Genomic DNA, 22006 nt, shown 5'->3' on the forward strand with positions numbered 1-22006 from the left:
TGGAAAATAGGGGGGAAAAAAGGAATTACACAAATATGCATATCTCAGTGGTGCCATGAGGGTCTGGATATCAGTTATAATCAAATCTGGTATTCAATTCAATGAAGAAGTATGGAAGCTGTGTATTCATTATAACTGTGTAGACAGTTTTTTTGAGTGGAAAAGATATTCTAGATGGAACGCATGAAAAAATGTGGGGTCAAGAAAGAGCAGCATTAAAAAAAAAAGAAAGAGCAGCATTTGCTTAAAGAACAGTGAAATCTCTAGTTAGCAGAGTAAATAATGTATATGTAAGGGAGGAGTAGGTTATAAAGCTTGAAAGATCATTTCAATACTCCTTTACCATCTCTCCTTGAAGATAATGGAAAATTTTCCATAAATTCTTCCTACCTTCCCTGAAAGAATATAATCTTTGTTTGACCTCTAGCAGACTTGTTAGAAGCCAAGTATTTAGAGGAGAGAATATTCAATTAATGGAGAACCTAGCAACCAAGTATATACACAGATGATTTAAAGTCTCTATAAGCTTTTGTTTCTTTTTTTTTTTTTAAAGGTTCATTTACTTATTTTAGAGAGAAAAAAAAGAGAGTGTGTGTAGGGGGGAGGTGCAGAGGGAGAGTGTGAGAGAGAATCAAGCAGTGCCTGTCCTTTCCCCCTTCCTCCCCCCCCCCCCCCCCCCGAGCTGAGCACAGAGACTGATGCAGGGCTCTATCTAACAACCCTGAGATCGTGATCCTGAGATCATGACCTGAGCCTAAATCAAGAGTCCAATGCTCAACTGACTGAGCCACCCAGATGCCCCTATAAGCCTTTCCTTCTTAAATATAAACCAAGAATAATGTTGACCTCATAGTTCAGGAACAAGGGCCAAGACTTATTTATTCTCCAGGTCGTTTTTGGAAAGGTATGTACGAAGAAATTAAGGAATAAATGCACATGTGATACTTGTTTTTGTATTCATTGATAACACATAGCTGGGGATCAATAAAAGTTTTTTTGATAAACAAATCTGTGTGTGCCATCTCTTAGGAGAAAGGCGATGAAGTGTACAGAATTTTATATTGCTATGCAAATGAAAGTGTTAATTATCACCTCACTGTTCTCCATTTATTGGTGCACATGCTTTTTTGAGCATACACATGTGACCACTAGCTGACCAAGAATGGGGGCCAAATCTTCCTCAGATCAAGTTTGTTGATACCTGTCATTCAGAAAAGCTCACTGGATGCCATTTGATCTGCTGGGGGCCAGAGCAGAAGCTGATGGGTAATCTAATTGACAGTCCTTCTAAAAGCACCTAGTTTTTGAAGAAGAAAGCAGGTTTTCTTGCACACAATTTCCTGTCCCAAGATCCAAATGGGAGAGCCCTGCAGCTGCATAGCCTGAAAGCAGATGTTGCCCTGTCAGGTGCTTTTGATTCTACTTGAGAAACCACAGGAAGCTGGTTGCAGACAAATCATCAGCACTGTAGGAAGGGGAGAATGGCAGCCTACATTGTGTGCTCACAGAAACATGGCACTTGGCCACACAGAGAGGAAAGTGACTAGAGCTTGTCCAGAAGTGCAAATAAGTGGTGCCTGGCTGTTGCCTACTTCTACTTTGGTATAGAACTCCTCACACTGTGCTTTGTAGTGGAGTTGATTATTGAGACATTTGTGTTCCCTTTTTAATTAAAAACCTTTTGATGGTTAGGACCAAGTTCTAACTATTTCGGATACCCAGTACCTAAATTAGTGCATATAAAAAGTATGTGCCATAAGATAGTTTCAGATTTCAGTTATTTGAACTATATTGATATAAGGAACAATATGGATAAGTGGGTCAAAGGCAGCCAGTGGGACCTGAACTAGTATTTATTGAATATCTTAGAACAAAGAAGAATATTATCATATTATGTCATTTACTTTTATTTTTATAGTGATCCTATATCTATGCTAATATCATTTGTATTTTATTGTGAAGAGGGTTGGAATGTTTAAATGAATTTCCCAAAGTCATATATCTAATGTATTGTAGAACTGGAATTTAAATCCATGTTTGTCTGATAACAAAGCCTATGCTTTTTTTTCCTTTGCCTCAAAAACTATTAGATTGTTTCCTTTAGTATGAGAGTTGAAATTTAGCTATCAAGAATTTAGCTATTTTTACTGCAAATTCAAACCAATTATATGTACAAGTTGTGCGGATATGGATGAATTATTTTATAATTTAAAAATTGTACCAGTATTTCTGGCCATTGGCATGGTTTTCAAATGCAAAGGAAAAGAAAATTTTCCACTATAGCTTTTTGGTTGCCTATCCAGCATTCATTTTCCCCCTCTCTCTTTCCTCACAGAATCTATTGTTTAAGCACTATTTTCCCACTATAAAACCCATGTGCCTCAGGAGAGACAAGACCTACTTAAACTCTAAGGGTTGGCCTTTTTTGTCTAAGGTTAGTTCCATTCCAGTGAAATTTATCTAAGGTCAATCCCTTGCCAGTGTTTGGTTCTGAATAGACCATGTGATCCATTTGGAGTCTATAACATGCAAGGAGGGATTTCTCTAGGAAAGGTTATTCTTGATATTCTGAGAGACCGTCTGGATGCCAACTTCTTTCTTCTGTACACTGCAAATCATTAGGTGAGGTCCAGAACTGCTACGGCCATCTTGTTGCCTGCCTGGGGATATCGGATCTCCCTACAAAGGAGGAAGGCCAAGTTAAGAAATTAGCAAGGATAGTTCTTTCCTGGGTTTCAGCACCAATTAAAAGAGTGAAAGAGAGAGGGAGTGAGAGAGCGAGAATGAGAGCACATGCAAGATTGGCAAGGAATTAGATCTGACCCTTTTGGATTATATTGTCAATGATGCTGTGGCCAAGAAGTGTTCTTATTGTTTAAATACATTTAACTTGGGTGTTCTTTAACTTGCACCCCAAAGATAAAACTATCTTGCATCCACCAAGAAAAAATGACAAATTTGACAAACTTGATCCTTTTTGCTAGATCACATAATCTTTTTTATATTTTATGATTTACAACACATGGGGATCTACCATTTCTTATCATATCTTATTCATTAAGTTAACTTTATAGATTTGGAAATGGAGTTTCAGAGTTAAATGACTTGCTCAAAGCCGTGGTTCAAATAAACAACTTGAACATTGGGGTTTCTAACTTCCAATTTAAAATCTCTTGCTTTTTATCTAAACTAAGCTAAAATGAAGAATGAGGGCAGTGTTAAGTTCATTGCTAATTTCTAATATAAAACAATAGAGTATATTTATTGTTACCTTTATTTTTTAAAGATTTTTATTTATTTATTCATGAGATATACACAGAGATATACGCAGAGACATAGGCAGAGAGTCCCTGCAGGGAGCCTGATGCAGGACTCGATCTCAGAACCCCGGGGTCATGACCTGAGCTGAAGGCAGATGTTCAACTACTGAGTCACCCAGGTGCCCAATTGTTATCTTTATCATGAAGAATTATTTGAAAGCATCAGTTTCTAAAGTCTAATAAGCAAAAAGAAAATCTAGACTTACTTTTTTCTTTCCTATTTTTTCAATTATATTTCTTTTTCCTTTCCTTCTTTTTTTTCCTCTTAAAGAATCACCTTCATCCTTGAGATTGACTGTGCAGTCCTCCCCTGAGTTCCCAGTGCCCACAACTATTAACCTTTCAAGCATAAAAATGATCTGTTCGTCTATCTCATCCACAGTATAACTACCCTAGGTCAGAAAGTATCTTATTTATATTTGTATACCCCACTTCTGGTGTTAGTAGTCCATTAATTCATGTTTATAGACCTGAGCTAAGCCTCTATAATCAACATTTTTGAGGAGGAAGTCATTCTGGACAGCTAAGTTTTGTAGATAGTGGAGCATTAAATATACTAAGTATATAAACTTATACATTTTAATTCATTTCTGAATGTAAATCTTTTTACATAATAATAAAATAATAATATTTTATTATATATTAATAATAAAATATTAATTAATATTATTAATAAAATAATAAATGTTTTATTTTATCTTTTCTTTAAGCTTAGAGATATAGGTGAACCATTTCATATAATGCTGTCCTCAGAAATTACTCAGGTATTGGCTGATCCACAATCACTGCTATTTTAATTTTAATCTTATTTATTTTTACTGCTTTTTTAAAATACTCAAATCTAGCATTCATTTATGTATTCATCTACCCCTGTTCTCTTTATACTTGCTTGCAAAGAATTTCTCCTTTTCATTTTTTAAATCTAATATGGACTTGAAATTCTCATATAGACCTTACATCTGGAATTGTTAAGTAAGAATATACTGTTTTTGAGTAAGGCACTAAGCCTCTTTTTCATAAATTCTGGAATATTGAACTCTAATATGTGAAATCTGGGCTTGTCTGTTTGAATTTTCAGAGGTTTTTGTTTGTTTGTTTGTTTGTTTTTTTCCCTCTTCCTAGTTTTCAGTGTTAGGAATAACTAGGAATAACTGTGTATTTTTTTGTTGTTGTTTATTTTGTGTGTGTGGTTTTCTGTTTTTGTTTTGTTGTTGTTGTTGTTGTTGTTTTTTGGGCTTTTTTTTTTTGTTTTTTGGGGTTTGTTTGTTGGTTGATTTTTCTTTTAACTTCAGGACCTGGAGAGCAGAAATTTTTGTGGTTTATGTTTAGTTCCCCTTCTGTAAATGCAGGTGGGCTTTCTGCTTTTCCCCCCTTAGACTTACTGATTTGTCTTTTTTCTCAATTAGTTTTTCATTTGTAACTGGCTGTGAGAGAAACCTTTTTGAGTAACTCCATGTAATTTTTGTTAAATTGAATAGAAGAATGTGTAAACATTAGCTCAGGTGGAAACTTGACTTTACTCCTGCCTGCCTTATTTTAGCTTAGCATTTCAACTTTAAAAGAGATTTAAATATGTTTAGCATTTTTATAGAAAAGTTCTACCTTTTGAGGACACAGAACTATAAATTCTGTAATTAGTACAGTCAGAACTGAAGAGTTTCCTGAAAAGCTGTATTCACACAGGGGGAGTTTGCATAAAGTGTTTTCAGTTAAATTTTCAGAATTTGTTTCATGTTGAAATTTGCCACAGCATGGTACATAAGAAAGAGCATTTAAGAAGGTGTCACAAGGCCTGCACTTTCTAGCCCCAGCTGCACCTCAAATGCATTGTGCAAGAGTTAAAAGGTTTGCCCAATGTTAGCTCTTTCTATGTGTAGAAATTACATATTGTCTGGTATACAGAGAATGTGATTCAATTCCTTTTTTCTCAATACAATATTTTTAGTAGCTCCTTGAGGATCCCTGGCCTATGTCATTGTTGTTGTTGTTCAGAGTTCTATATTCACGTGTTGGCAAGATGAAATCTAAACTCCTTAGCTTGGTTAAACTACCTAACTAACCTCATGTCCTATTACTTCCCACCAAGAACTTTGTGATCCAACCACATGTGACCTCACCATTCATTGAGCATACTAGATTTTCGTGGCACTTACTATACCCTATGTGGAGCCCATCCCGACTTATCCACTTGGCAAATTCCTTCTCAAGATTTTGATCTAATGTCATCTCACTAAAGGGCTCCCTTGTCTTCTCCAGGCCACAGTTATTGCCACTCTCCTGGTTTCCCATAGCGTGCCTATATAAACTTTCAACCCTCTTCTCACTTTGTCATGTCTTCTTTAGTATGTGAGTTAACAAGGTAAGTGTGTGATTAGTCTTGGCAAACTCAACACTTTTTCCTACTTTCGGCAAGTTGAACCCTACGTAGAGTTCTATCACTTAACAAAGTAAGAAATTACTGGCTTATATAATATCCATATGGAAAAATTAATTTAGGAGTAACTTTATTTAAAACCCGTACCAAAAAAATAATAGAAAAAAATAAAACCCGTACCATTGATTTTAATTTTATAATTCACTTAGAAAACTAATAAAACTCCTGATCTTGAATCCTAAACCCTCTAAGATATTTTAAATAAACATTATTGAGGCATAACTTATATAATAAACTGTATCTATTTTAAATTTACCATGTAATGGAATTTTGATAGATATATACATCTGTGAAGCCACTGCCACAATAAAGATACAAATAATTTCCATCAACTCTGAAAGACTCTTCATGCTTGTTTTTAGCCCTACCCTTCTATCTGTAGGTATAGATAGCAATAGACCTTCTTTGTATCACAATATGTTAATTTCTATCTTCTAGAATCTTATATAAGCGTAATTATATAATTTGTTGAATTGAAATAATGATTTTGACATGTGGATATATCTCATTTTGTTTACCCACTTACCTGATGATATACATGTGAGTTGTTTCTACTTTGATGATACTATGAAAAAAGCTTCTATAAACATTTGTATACAAGCCTGCATAGACATATTTTCATTTCTCCTGAATACTTAGAAATAGAATGAGAGTTTATGTTGAAGTTTTTAGGAAATGTCAAACTGTTTTCCAGGATGGTTGGACCAGCAGTGAATGAAAGTTTCAGTTCTTCCACATCTTCATCAATACTTGGAAATATCAACCCATTTAAATTTTAGTCATTCTAATGGGTATATTTTACCCATTGGCCCACTGGAAAAAAAGAGTGATTATGTAGAGACAATAAAGTGGCTACTAAGAAAAGCAGGGGTCCTAAAGATAAAAAAAAAGAAGAAGAAAAAGTTATTCACTGTTGGAGTTCTTAAAAGTCTGGTCATGGGCAATTTTCTCATGTTCTTCTCTCGGAGGTTAAATATCATTCATACTCACGGGTTTGATGCAGTCTATTTAGAGACAAGGCATACACTTCTTTTCTATCCCAGGTATTTACTATGAGATCTAAATATATGTATATTTAGGGTTAGAAAAGATATTTTAAATTTAAATAAACAAACAACAAGCAAACAATAAATAACAATGTCTCCCAACCCACACATAAGCACACACTCTGTTTTACCCCTCTTTAACTATAGCCTACTTCAATGAATGACATTACAAATTATCCAGGTATATATAAATCAGAAACCCAGAAGTCATTCTTGATTTTTCCCCCACATGTGATCTGGCACCAATGCCTCTTGCTTTACTCTAATATGTTCCTTGAGTCCAACCATTTATCTTTGTTTCTCCACCTAGTACTCTAGTCAAAATCTCCATTATGTATTGCCTACATTACTGAAAGTACCTGCTAGATGGTCTATCCACTGTTCTTATTACCCCTTTTCAATTCTCCACATTGCAGCCACAATGATTTTCTTAAAATGTGAATATATCATTTCCCTCTTCTCACATACATTTTTATATATATGCCTTCACACATGTACACACATACACTTGTGGCCCAGATGACTTTGAGTAAATTCTACCAAACATTTAAGGAAGAAATAATACTAATTCCATGCAAACTATTCCAAAATAATTGAAGAGGAAGCAATATCTTCCAGTTCATTCTATGGGACAAGTATCTTATATCAAAAACAGAAAATTTAAGAAAGCAATACTTTAGACTAATATCCCTCAGGGACATAAATGCAAAATTCTAAACAAAATGTTAGTATATTGTATAAAATTATAGTATATGACCAGGTAAGCTTTATCCCAGGAACATAGTGTTGTTTAATATTCAAAAGTCACCATATAAACTAAGAAAAACAATCCTATCATCTATCTATCTATCTATCTATCTATCTATCTATCTATCTATCTATCTATCACACGTGAGAAAATCCATTATCTATTCCTGATTTTTAAAAAAAAAGAAAAGAACTCTCAGCAAAGTAGTGAAATTAGAAAGGGACCTACCTTAACCTAATAAAGAACCTTATGAAAAAGCTACAGCTAATATTATACTTAATACTGAAATATTGAATACTTTCACTTTATTATCAGAAACAAGACATCTACTCTCACTACTAGATATCTACTCTCACTACTTTCATGCAACACTATACTGGATGTTCTATTTAGCATCTTCAGGCAAGGAAAGGAAACAAAGGCAGAAGTAAAACTTTTTATTTACAGATGACATGATATAATCTGAAAGAATCTACAAACAAAGGGGATGCAAATTGGTGAGTTTAGCAAGTTTGTAAGATAAAAGTTTGCATACAAAACTAAACTATTTCTACATAGTAAGAATGAACACTTAGAAACTGAAATCAATAAAACAGTTCTATTTACAATAGCAAAAAATATGAATTACTAAAGTATTTAGGAATAAATGGAGAGGTACTTTGCTCCTGAGTTGGAAGACTCATCACTGTTAAGATGTTCATTCTCTACAAATCAGAGATTCAACACAATCTGTATCAAAGTTCCAGAGAAATTTTCATAGATATCGACAAGCTAATTCTAAAATGCACATGGAAATTCAAAGTATCTAGGAGAGTCAAAAGAGCTCTGAAAGAAAGAACTGGTATAAACATGGTATATGTGTAAAGGTAGATATATAGGTCTATAGAAAGGAATTGAGAGTCCAGAAATAAATCAGACTTCTAAGGACAACTGATTTTTGACAAAAGCATACAGTTCAGTAGAGAAATGAAAGCTATTTTGGTAAATCATTCTGGAACAATTGGATATATATATATATACATATATATATATATATATATGCAAAAAGCTAGATCCCTACCTCACACTGTATATATAAAATTAACTAAATTTATCATAGGCCTGTGTGTAAAATGTGAACTACAAAAATTCAAGAAGAAATCAAAGGATAACATCCTTGTGACTTTAGGCACATTTCTTGATATGATGCCAAAAGTATGAACCATAAAGTAATAAATTGGACACGCACTATTAAAAGAATGAAAAGACAAGCTACAAACTAGGGGAAAAAATATGTGCAAACATATATCTAATTAAGGTCTTACATCCAGATTATATAAAGAACTCTCAAAACCCAACAGGAAACAACTCAATATCAAAGATGACCAAAAGATTTGAATAGACACTACCAAAGAAGATAAACAGACAGCACATAAGCACATGAAAAGATGTTTAACACCATTAGTAATAAGGGAAATAGAAATTAAAATTACAATGACTATACATCTATTAGAATTAAAATTAAAATGACTGACCATATGAGGTTTTGACTCGATCTGAAGGGACTGAAGTTCTGATACACTATTGGAGGGAATTAAAAATGGTGCAATCACTTTGAAAGTTTCTTAAAAATGTAGAAGTATACCTATCATGTGATCAATCTATTCAAATCCGATAGAAAAGAAAATGTGTGTATATACAAAGACTTGTACACAAATATGCTATGTAGCCCCAAACTGGAAACAATTCAAATGTCCATCAACAGATGAATGAATATACAAATTATAGTATATCTTTGCAATGTAGTATTACTTAACAATAAAAAAGAAATAAATGATTGATGCGCACACATTGATGAATCCCAAATATGTTGAGTGAAAAAAATTCAGACAAAATAATACCATATGATTTCATTTATATAAATTTCTAGAAAGTGCAAACTAATCTGTAGTAACAAAGACCAGATCTATGTTTGCTTTGGGATGGGGACTACAAAAGAGTTGAGGATCAGAGATTATAAAATGGCATGACGAAGCTATTGAAGATGGTAGATACATTCACTGTCTTCATTGGGCTGACACTTTCAGGGATGTACACATATGTTGATACTTACCAAATTTTACTTTACATATTTGTAGTTTATTATATTTAAATTATAATTCATAAAGCTACTTTAAAAATATTCCCCCCCCAAAAAAAACAAAAACAAAAACAAAAATAAAAATATTTCCCAAGTAGTTTCCTAAGACTTTTAGAATAAAAACAAAAATCTTAAAATATAGCTTGCATAGTCTGACCTTTACTTTTGTCAGCATCTTCTCACTTGATGTTTGCCCTTGTTTTCTGTGTTCTAGTTATTCTGAGCTTATCTCAGTCCTTCCTATGCTCTTTGTTTATGGCATCACATGTTCTTTGTATGTTTTATTTCCTCTACTTGAGATGCTTTTCCTTACTCCATTTGTCCAGTAAATTCCCATTCATGTTTTAGATCACTTTCCCAATTATGTCTTCTCTGAACTTTCTATTAGATGAGATCCCTCTATATGCTTTCATGGAACAATGAAGCTCTCTTTACTCAGAGTGCTTATCCCAAATTGCCTTCCTTACTAATTTCCATGAGGCCAAGACTGTAGTGATCTACTTAAATTGTATTCCAAACTTAGCATAGTGTGTAGCACATGATAGACACACAAAAGTATTTGTTGAAGGAATTGAATGAATAAGAAAATAGTAATTGGGAGCCAAAAATGGGAAATGAAGTAAATATGCTGACATTATGAAACCAGCAAAGACTTTTCTGTGGTCAGATGCTAACAACTTGAGCAAACACAATTCAGATCTTCCAACACATTATACTGGAGACTGACTATCCTTATAATGAAGGGAGAGAGCACCAGCAATTTTAGAGTGGGATTAATTCACACACTGTAGTAAAATATAGTTTTCTCACAGTGATCTTATTTTAAGCAAATGGGAAATGGAAATCTACTTAGGCTATATTTATAATTTGATGCCATCAAGGACTTTAACCAGCATGCTTGCAGCTTATTAAGAGAAAAAGAGATAATTGGGTCATAATCTTAATTCTATAGTATGTTGCCGAAGAATGTAAGAGAGATCTGATGTCTTCATAGTTTCAGGCAAGCATTTGTTTCATTGAGTATTCACTTCACTTTGTTTGGGTAGGATTAGCTGAGGGCCCCTGCTTGCAAAATAATAGAGTGGTGTTCTTCAGGGTAAGTAAGTCACCTCATTTAGCACTTGCAGCTAGAAGAACCATCTATTGTTCAGATGAAAGGAAACTGATAAGGAAAATCTATTTGTAGTAGTGAAACACAGTGGCAATATAAAGCCATTTAAAATGAGCTGTGTTTTTGACACAGTCTATCCATGAATTGTTGCTTTCAAAGTTGAACTCTGATTTAGTATATATTTTTTGGACAATGAAGAGTTTGCCTTTGTTTCACAGATGGGCAAACAATATAAAAATAGAATTATTTATTGCATAGGAGTTTTGCTGTGCTTGACATATACTTGAGATACGTTTCTTGGCTAGATTTGGTATGTAATGGATGAATGAATAAAGGAATGAATTAGTGAACAAATTAATATTGTTAAGCATTCATTGATAATAACTGCCAGGTCAGCAAAATAAATCAACAAAATGGGTGACGGGCACTGAGGGGGGCACTTGACGGGATGAGCACTGGGTGTTATTCTGTATGTTGACAAATTGAACACCAATAAAAAATAAATTTATTATTAAAAAAATAAAATAAAATAAAAATTCAATCTGGAAAAAAAAAGAAAAGTCAATCTCTAGAATGGGAGAAATATTTACAAATCACATATGTATCTGATAAGGGATTAGGATCCAAAATATATAAAGAACTTATTAAACCAGATAGCAAAAAGATCTCCAAAACCCCAAAAATTCAGTTAAAAATGGGCAGAGGAAGTGTGTAGATATTTTACCAGAGAAGACATACAGATAGCCAACAGGTACAATGAAAAAGTTCTCAATATCACTAATCATCAGGGAAATGCAAATTAGAACCACAAAGAAATACAACACCGCTTTTGTTAGAATGGCCATCATCAAAAAGACAAGAGATAACAAATGTTAGTGAAGATGTGGAGAAGAGGAAATCTTTATGCACTGTTGGTGGAGATGTTATGGAACAACCTGAATGTTCATCAATAGGTAAATGGATAAAGAAGATGTGGTTTATACAACAGAATATTATTCAGCCATAAAAAGAGAAATCTTGCTATTTGTAACAACACAGATGGACCCCAAGGACATCATGTTAAGTGAAATAAGTCAGACAGAGATAGGCAAGGATTGTATGATATAACTTATACGTGGAATCTGAAAGAGCCAAACTCATAGTAATGGAGAGTAGAATGGTGGTTACCAGAGACTGAGGAATGGGGTAAATGGAGAGATGTTGGTCAAAGAGCACAAATTTTTAGTTATAAGATAAATAAGTCTTGGGGAGCTGATGTACAGCATAGTGATTATAGTTAATGGTACTATATTATATATTTGAGAGTTGGTAAGAGAGTAGATTTTAACTGTTCTCACCACAAAAAAGAAATGGCAGTTATGTGAAATGATGGAGGTGTTAGCTAATTCTATAGTGGTAATCATTTGACAATATATGACTGTATCAGATCAACATGTTGTGCTCCTTAAATTTATGCAATTGTATATCTCAGTTATGCCTCAATAAAAAATAGAGCTTTTATAACTGAAAAGTACAATAACAAATTAAAAACAAAATAAATGTTTTAAAGAACTAAAGACAATTAGTACATGGGAAGATTTCTGAAGAAATTACCCACAGTGCAGCATAAGCAGCTAGTAACAAATATAAAAGAAAGAGAAAGTAAATATAAGTATAATTATAATCTAAGAAAAAAAGGATAAGAGAATATAAGAGAAAGAAAAGTGCAAAGTGATATGCCTTCACATTTTTTATAATTGATTAAAGACATGAATTCTTGGATTCATTTTGTAATGGATTAAGGACATGAGTCCTTGGATGTGGCCATCACAAGAAGACTTAGACAGGATAAAGTAAGTGAACTCCATATCTAATTACATTGGAGTGAATCTCCAAAAAAACAAAACAATGAACAAAATCAATCATGTGAAACAACTGAGCAATTACAGAGAAAAGACAACTGGATTTGTTCTTCAAAATACTTGGGAAAAATAGCTGGCAACCTAGAATTTATACTCAGCTAAACTGTCATGTAAAAGTCTAATAAAATAACCAAATAAAATAAAAGTAACATTTTCAGAAAAATCAAAAGATAACATTTTTACTTAAATATCATCTATAAGATACTTATGGAGGATAAAACTGAGTCCCTTAGGATTTTTCATGGAAATTTAAATTGATACAAACATAAATTGACTATTATATTTTTTTTAGTGTTCATGCTCTTTGCACCAAAAATTCCTTATCTGTAACTTTTAGCCTCATAATTTTGTTATGGATATGTGCAAATATTTGCCCATAAGAACATTTCATTTTTTTTCAGAATATTGAATTAAGAAATATTTTTGACCTGCAACAAGTAGGGGCCTATGAAATATGCCATGAAATATTGAAATACTATGGCATTATTAATGCCGTTTTGGTACAAAGATTTTTGTCTAAAAGCATGCATAAGTACCAAAGGTATGTTATTTTCAAAAACAGCCTACACTGTTATATATAGTTTGAATACAGTTTTGTTGTGGTATTATTGGAGCTATCTCTTCCAAAATATTACAATTAGTTATTTCTGGCAATGGAGTTGTGAGTACTTTCAAATTGTTTTTTTTTTTTTTTTTCCTCACAGTACTTTAAAATTATTTCTAGGGATGCCTGGGTGGCTCAGTCAGTTGAGCATCTTACTTTTGGTTTCAGCTCAGGTCTTGATCTCATGGGTCATGGGATCAAGCTCTGCATCAGGCTCTGCACTCAGTGGGAGTCTTCTTGGACTGCCTCTCTCTGCCCCTTCTCCCATTCTCTGTTTCTGTCTCTCTCTCAAATAAATAAAAAAAAACTTAAAAAAACAAATAATATTTTTTAAAATTTAAAAAATAAGATTATTTCAACACTAAACTTTGCTTTTGTACTTAGTACTTATTTGTAATAATATTTTTTTCTATCTTTGGATAGAAAAAAATGTAAATATGTATGCCAGGCACTTAGATCAGGTACATTCACAAATAAGGCATTTTAGTTAATCCTCTTAGGAACCCTATAATACAGGTATTTTATTTAACAGTCCCTCCCTGTTTTTTAATGCATGAGAAAATTAACTGTCAAAGAGGCTAACTGATTATCTCAGTTATATAGTAAATGCAAAAGCTAGGACTGGAAGTCAAGACTCAAATCTTATTCTTGTAACACTAAAATCAACAGATCAACAGGTCTAAAAAGAAGTGATTTTTGTTTGTTTGTTTTTCTTTTATTCAATTTTCATACTGAAGATATTTGTCCAGGTGGTACAGATAGTGATGTTTGGAGTTGCTTTTTCAAAAGGTATTAAGGGTAGAAGTATACATGATGAGAAGTCTTACAGGCAAAAATTTGCCTTGCCTTATTTTGAAGCTGAGGACAATCATTATTTCAGAATACTAGTTGCTAACACAAAATGTCAAAATTGATTTTGAATCAGTGGGCTGCCTTTCCTCAATAAAAGCTGTATTCTTTCCAACTAGGAGGGTGGGGGCTTGGGGCCTGGATTAGGAGATAAACAAAGATCCATACTAGTTTACCTAGGGCCAAGGTAGGAGCTATGGAAACTCTGGTTCAACTCATGTATTCATTTGTTTATTTACTCATTTATTGACTCAATCATTCCAAATTTCAGGTAAACACAATTATTTCAAATACAGGTCAGGTAAACATGCTAACTATGATTCAAATAAAGGTCAACCAATAACTTAATGTGACTGGCCCACATACATAGGGGCAGATGAGTAGAAATGGAGGAATCAGAAATGATAGAACATGAAGAGTCAACAGTCATGGGGAAAGCATCATGCATTTTAGATTCAGTTTTATAGAGTCTGAGTCTAGTACAAACCCTCACTTGTGGGTATGTGTTCCTCAGTAAGAGAGACTTCAAAGAGCTGAAAAAGTATGTGAGGAGACTTGGGGAGAGTATAATTTGTGAAGGAAGTTTAAAGAGTCAGAATTGTTCAGTATAAAGACATTATACATATTGTGTGGGTCTAACAAGTTTATTCTTTCATGTTAAATTTTCTTGAAAAAATAAAATCAGGACATTAACATAAAGCTCTTCCAATTTACTGAGTGCCTAGAACAAACCAGGTAAGAGTGATAGGCATTTTGAAATATATGATCTCATGTAAGCCTAATAGCAATCCTATAGCATTATTACCATTTTACAGAACAGGAAAAGGTGGTTCAGTGAAGTTAACTAGATTGGTCAAACATTCTTAGGACTTAGGACATTACCGTTTTACGGAACAGGAAATGTTGGTACAGCAAAGTTAACTAGATTGATCATACATTCTTAGTACATTTATTAATAATTATATACTTCATTACTGTTTTAAAAAGAGTTACTCTTAGCCTTTATTTCTTAAGTCTCTTCAATTAGTCTGTAAACTCATTGATGACAGACATATTCATAGGCTTATTTGCCTTACGTATTTGAGGAAGCGCAATGATAAAAATGCAGTTTGTACTAGAAACTTATTTATGATTTAATTACATGAAAACAGTTTTATTAAAGATTGAATGGAAATAAGTGGACTTCAATTTGCAGTGAAAGGAGAAGGGAAGGAGCATAAGTTGAAATCACACAGCTATCATTGGCAAAACCTACTGTATCTGATTGGCTCCAATGTTCTGATGTTTTCTAAATCTACCACAGTTTCTTTCTTTTTTTTTTTTTTAAGATTTTATTTATTTATTTATTCATGAGAGACACAGAGAGAAAGAGAGGTAGACATAGGCAGAGGAAGAAGCAGGTTCCATGCAGGAAGCCTGATGTGCGACTCAATCCCGGGACTCCAGGGTCACACCCTGATCCAAAGGCAGACACTCAACTGCTGAGCCACCCAGGCATCCCCACACTTTCTTTATAAGAATCATAGGAAGAAGTCCCTTGAATTAATAATAACAAACCCTATTATGGAAAGTAGGTGAAAAATAGAGATGTGTTAGCTGTAAGAAAAAGCCAGAATGACCTGTAACAACTTTGCTCCTTGGGTCAGATTGGTTGGGTTCAAATTCCAATCCTATAACCCAAATATATTGTTATCTACTGTATTATTGTTCCCAATATTCTCTCCTTCCTCCCATTGCAAGGGTTATCCTTCTACAGATGACTGGCATCACATTTGCCATATGACCTGCCTTGGCTAATAAAATGTAAAGAGGAAGAAGTTTGTAATATCTGAACAGAAATCTTAAGAGCCACTGCATATTCAGCCATTAATCATTTTTCCTTTTGTTGTGAAAATATCATGTCCCTGATAGACGCTGTTTTTCTGTTCATGGAACAACATGGGTAGAGTCAGAGTCAAGCTATGAAGGACATCGAACATGAAAGAGAAATATACATTTGTGGTTGAAAGTCATGGAGATTGTTTTTTAGTTGATTCATTAACTAGTATACCAATTTTGTTAGCATGGAGACATCTCTCTGATTCAATTTCCTTTTTTTAAAAAATAAGAGTTAGTGGTTGTGGTGATTAAATAAATTAGTGTAGATAAGGTACTTAAACCAGAGCTGAGCTGGTAAATATTTCTCTGAAGAAGAAAAGTCTTGATCCATAGTGTTTGCTAATTTATTTGGTGTAAATACTTCCTCCAAGGCTAATTCCAAGTTATCATTTGATGTCACTAAATGGGAAGTTATAAAAGAGGTACACACACTGGACTCTCAAAAGTAGAGTCTGGCTCCAGCTCATTGCTGAATTTAGAACAGTGCACATAGCAAACACTATATTTGAGCATATCAAATAGTAAGCACTATAGAAGAGTTCAATGAAGACAGGTGACTGAATGAAATTCTTAAATTTCCTTTACATTCTTAAGATTCTATATTTGGAAGGCAACTCAGAGAATTTAAGCACTGGAAGTGAACTTAAAGGAGCTGGTATACCCATTTCATCATGATAGACAAGCGAATTAGGGCCTAGAGAGGCTGGGTAGCTTGCTCAAAGTTATCCAGTCAATAAGAAGAAACATCAGGGTTCTTAGAGTCTACTACACTCTTTCCCTCCCAACATAAATCACTTCTTTTTAAGACTTGCTATGGAAAGGATCAGCAAAGAAAGAAAAGAGGATAAATAGCTAATTCTTCTTACCTTGTCTCAATTTCTGATTTGGAGTAATAATAATAAATAAAATATTAAAATTAAACCCTGGTCATGTCTATTGATAATCCTATTCTTTTGGTTTGTAATTTTAAGTCAATTTTGATGGAAGTTGTCATTAGGAAAAAATTTTAATAGTGTGGAGTTGTCATGTATCATTTTGAAAAGTGATGATTATTAGAACTGGAAATATTACCAATCATTGAAATGTCTAATTAAGGGTGGTTATTTTGACTAATAAAATGAGTACATCATCTCCTGACATCCCCAGTAATATCTCCTCCTAAAAATATTGCAGTATATCCCCATGCAGAATACTCCCAAATTAGTGCTTTTCAGACCAATAATGCATTGTGTTCATATTTTAAGGTAACAGTGATTCATTTTTTTTTAACCATAGTGGTTACTGGCTGTAACTATGGAATGCATTGTCATGGAAACCACATCCCCCCTTCTCCCCCTCTTCAATTCACCCCAGAGCTATTATTGAGAAACAAGAATTAAAGGAAAGCATTTTGTCAGATGCATATGAGCAGATAACAGGTACACACACACACACACACACACACACACACACACTGTGTGTGTGTGTACATGTGTAGAGATAAATGAATTCTTCCATTGATTAAAAGGAAACAATAAAATATTAAACAGAAATAAACATTTTTCTTTATATATTGCCTTTGGCTTTCTCAATCTAAACCAGCACAAAATATAAAATGAGAAATAACTTGAACATAGCAGCCTTAAATGCTGCCCTAGAATAGGAGGTCAGCCTTAGCTTGGGTAATTCATTAGGGAAGACTGTGTTAGTTATTATTGGAACATCACAATATAGAGCATACAATACTTTTGGGGTGTTTGAAATCCAAATTATAGGCTAATGAATAAGGGAAATATTGTACAACTTTTTTAGAATCCATTCGCCTTTGGAAAAACAGCCATAATTATAGATGCTCTGTAGGTGGAAGTGCTCACACAATCACACATTTTATGGTAACATAAAAGGATAAAATGATAAGGGGTACACTTAATGTGTGAATGTGATTTTAGGACTCTACAGAAGTCACCAGACCAGAGTTCTCCTAAAATGTGACGTGATATGTTTAAGCACATAGCTTTAGACCTCCTGAGTCTCAGCAGCCCCTAGATGCATGACAGATTGAAACAGTCCTGATTGCCAGCAGGGGATTTGACTAGGTAAGGATTCCTACAGTTAGGGTAGGAATCCCAAAGGCTGAGGCATAGCTGCCCTCTTCAGCTAGAGTCAGATTTGCCTCAAATTTTACTGTCTTTTCATGCTGATCTTTGCTCATCATTTGCTCTATGTTGGTTTCCCTTTAGGAGGTCTTAATTTAGTAGGCAGGACCCATATTCCTCTTACCAGAAGGCTGATTAAAAATCCAGAGTCCTTCATATCCTCCTGGCCTATGGAATGATAACATAGAGGTTGAGCCTGAGAATCCCAGGGAATTATGCAATTCGGTTTGGTTTCCATTAATTTGACCCACGAAGGTGGGGGCAATCTGGATATAGGCAGGTGAAATAAAATTTAGAGGGCACTGCCTTTGACTTGACAATTTGCAAGTTGGTGTTTTTGTTGTCGTTCTTACTGAAACTATTTAAGTTTGAATTATTTAGTGGTATTTGGGCTCATTAATTTAAAGTATAAGTGGTCTGGTATTCTGATGGAACTGCATCAGAAAGATGTAGTTCTGGCTGAGTTTGCTATGGATATTTAGGACTATTTTGTTGTTCTATGTCAAGTACGATCTGAGGTCAACTCCCAATCAGAGACTTTTAAAACTACCATATTCATGTGAATATGATGGGTCTCATCCTTCTCAAATAAATCTGGAGTCTTTAGAACATGCTTCTAGAGAAGTGTGTGGTATCTCCTATGATGTTGCTTTGTAAACTATCTTCTGTCACTTGTCTTTGAATCTCATCTTCATGCCTTATTGATTGTGTGACTTGGTCCTTAGTTTCTTCCTCTAGAAAAATGTATACAATAATACCATCTCTCAGGCTAAAACATTAGACAGACTATAAAGAGCAGCTGTTATGTACCACCATGGCTTACCAGAGGAATTTCTTTACCGTCTCTAGTCTTCATGACAGCCCTGCAAGGTAGGGGTGAAAGCCCCACTTTACAGATAAGCAAACAGAAGTTTAAACATTGTTAAGTGACTTACACAAAGCCACTCAGCACAAGAGCCAGAGTCTAATTGCAGATCCTGACGTCTTGCTCTTTTTCCACCAACCATTTGTAAGGCATGGTGCCAGACACTCAGGTGGCACCAAAAGGGTGCTAGTTTTACCCACTTCCTACTCTTCTGCATGGCTTCCTATCATTTTTTTTTTTTTTTTTTTTTTTTGTCTCCAATAAGCAGTTTTGCAGCTGGGCCAGCCACATGCTGATTTTTTTTTTTTTTTTTTTCGTCTTTGGCAATTTTGATAGCCTCACTTTAAAAAGGAAGAAAAAGAAAAAAAGAAAAAGAAAAAAGAAAAAAAAAAAAAAACAGTAAAGCCTCCACCAGTCTTGTCATTCATACTTCCAGAAAGGCATAAAGATTTCTGGGGCTTTCTAGAGCCTCAAAGACATCAAGGTGGGGAAGGGGCTGACTCTTGCTTTTTGAGATTGAAAATGTTGTATCAGAAAAAGCACTGGTTCTGAGGCAGAATCTACCACCTAGGGAGTGAGTCAGCTCACTGACCCAGAAGTCAAGGGCATAGGGCCTCAGGGAAACCGTTTCCAGAGCACTTCTACCCGAGGTCCCTTTCCCAGCCATTAACTCAGGCACACCAGTGTTGGAGGCCAGCGTGGACAATGCACCCAGCAGGGTTTCACAGGGGCCTCCCCTTCTTCAGAGCTCACCCTTGGAGGTCTCCTATGGTGGGGGTAGCAGCAGCGATGGAGGTCGAGTGTGGTCTCAATGCACATATCCCGGGAGCCCTCTCACACCGACCCCAGAGATTCCTAGGTTGCACGGAGCGAGCAGCAGGCTGGACTAGGCTGGCGAGCACCTTGCTCCCTCCCTCTGTCGGCCCCTCCCTTCCACCCCACTTGCCCGGCCAGCACTCCCCACGGTGACTCTGGATTGCAGCAAGCCACTGGCTTTTTACCAAATCGGGAGCTGCAGTATTTTTTTTTTTTTTTTTTTTTTCCTTCAGAGAGAATAATTTCAGCCCCCTTCAGCTCGCATGACAATCTTGTGTGACTGGGGCGAGTAGGCGGGCACATCCTTTTACATGCTAATACTGCCCCACCTCCTTTGAACCCTCCTCTAAGCGCCTGGCTCCCTTTTATTTTTATTTTATATATATTTTTTCAATTAAAAAAAATTTTTTTTTACCTACTCTAAATTCACCATAGGGGGGGAAGCCCTTCTTGGTTCTGTCCCTCCCCCACGCCTCGTTCCCCAGGGAAGGGAGACCCCAAGACGCTTGTTACTTGCCCGCGTTGCTTCTACCCGGGCGCTGGGATGGCTGCGCGGGGTGCAGGGGGCAGCTCTCGGAGCGGCTGCTCGGTCTAGGCTGTCACTCCATGTGCCCGGCGAGCACCGTGTTCGGGTCCCCCAGCGAGCTGCCACTGCCGCAGCCCGAAAGGAATGTCCCCTGTTGTTAAGGACCCTGACTGTTTTACCCCAATGATTTGCCACTGCAAAGTTGCTTGCACCAACAACACTTTGTCGTTGATGTTTGGATGCAAGGTAGGACGAGGTTCATGTCTTTTTAATGCATGCTGCCTCCCTCGGGGGAGCTAACAATTCCTTTTGTTGTTTGTTTATGTGTCTGCTTGTTGGGAGAGTGACAAAAGCTACGACTTGCTCTGCCCTTTCTGGGAGCTGGCTGGGTTTGGGGGCCTTGAGAGCGCACTGATTTTTCTGGCATCCGATGTTGGGTTGTAACTCCTTTGTGGCAGGACCCTGGTCTCTAATGTACCGAGGTTTCGAGAGCAGATCTCCTCGGAAAGGGGGCGCCTTAGGTGACTCTGTGCTTGGGATCTTGTTATACATTTAGTTAGTGACTGGGCTTCTGGATGCTCATTTGTGAGCTCCTGATCTCATCGCAGGTTACCACTGCCTGGAGCCCCGGACCCAAACGGCCCACAGTCAGGGTTATCTGGGATGGTGGATGTGCTTGAGATGCAATTGAACATATCAGTTTGCAACTTGACACTTTTAAATCTGAGGAGCTTATTTTTAATCTAGACAGAATACCTAGAGATAGGCTCATGTTGCCCCTAATTGTGCATTTTTCTCTAAGCTTATAGAATCCACTCTAAATCAACACTCAGAAATTTTATCAAGAGGTGGTGCACTCAGTGAAGTTTCTAACGAATAACTGTCCCACCCCAGATTTTTGTAAAGGTGATTGGTGCTCCCAAGGAAGTGAGATTTGAAGTTTTGATTTGAAGAGCAGGTTACCATTCATTCCTCCTTGTGCCTAACTTTTTTGGTGGACTTCAAGATGCACCCCCTGAAAAAGATGCATATAACATGGTATTTGAGCAGTCTTTAGTCCATGAATGATCTGAGTGCACATCCCCTGACTACTAGATATACACCTTCACTTCTTTTCATTATGAAAAGCTGGGGAGTTTGTCTGGCCTGTCCGTATGAAACACTTTCGTGGCCACTCTTATGACTCTAAGGAGAGGGAGAGTATCATGCAAAAATCACTTTCATAAATGAATAAAATCACATGATCCCTGTTGCTCTGAAAGATAACACTAGTGACTGGGTTGGACACTGGCAAGCACCTATGCTGTAGAGTTAATGAAACATACACATTTTACCTCGTGGAGAGCACTCAGAGGAGGTATAGATGTAATGGTAAAATAGGGACTCAGGATTATGAGTGTTAGACTGACGATGCCTAGAGAATCTCTCTTCTCTGAACCTCTTGCTTTCTACCAAATGAGAGGTATAGATGAGGTGATCTTTCATGCCTCTGATATTCTCCCCCGATTCTTTTGTAAGATCACTTAATGGTAAAGTTACTGCCAGAGATTTACATTTTTATTCAACATAGTAGATTGCACCTTAGAGTCAGTTAAAAAAATGATCCTATTAAAGAATAGCTAGATGCTCCTTCTGAAACCCTTGGAAAGGTCTT

The 22006-nt window shown here is 35.6% G+C and overlaps 1 protein-coding gene across 18 annotated transcripts in view; it reads left to right on the plus strand.

The window, feature by feature from the left end:
• Positions 1 to 22006, plus strand: part of DLG2 (discs large MAGUK scaffold protein 2) — a 1987603-nt gene that overhangs the window by 779390 nt on the left and 1186207 nt on the right. The window contains exon 1 of one of the 18 annotated variants that reach the window (XM_038568434.1): positions 20245 to 20598. The exons of 16 other annotated variants lie outside the window; for them this stretch is intronic. In XM_038568434.1, coding sequence (XP_038424362.1) covers positions 20497 to 20598 — 102 coding nt within the window. In that variant the 5' untranslated portion in view covers positions 20245 to 20496. Of the gene's footprint in view, positions 1 to 20244; positions 20599 to 22006 lie in introns of those variants that run through there. One more of the 18 variants, XM_038568452.1, reaches the window with a different exon arrangement.

Source organism: Canis lupus, chromosome 21, assembly GCF_011100685.1.
Source record: "Canis lupus familiaris isolate Mischka breed German Shepherd chromosome 21, alternate assembly UU_Cfam_GSD_1.0, whole genome shotgun sequence".
Classification (NCBI taxonomy): domain Eukaryota; kingdom Metazoa; phylum Chordata; class Mammalia; order Carnivora; family Canidae; genus Canis; species Canis lupus.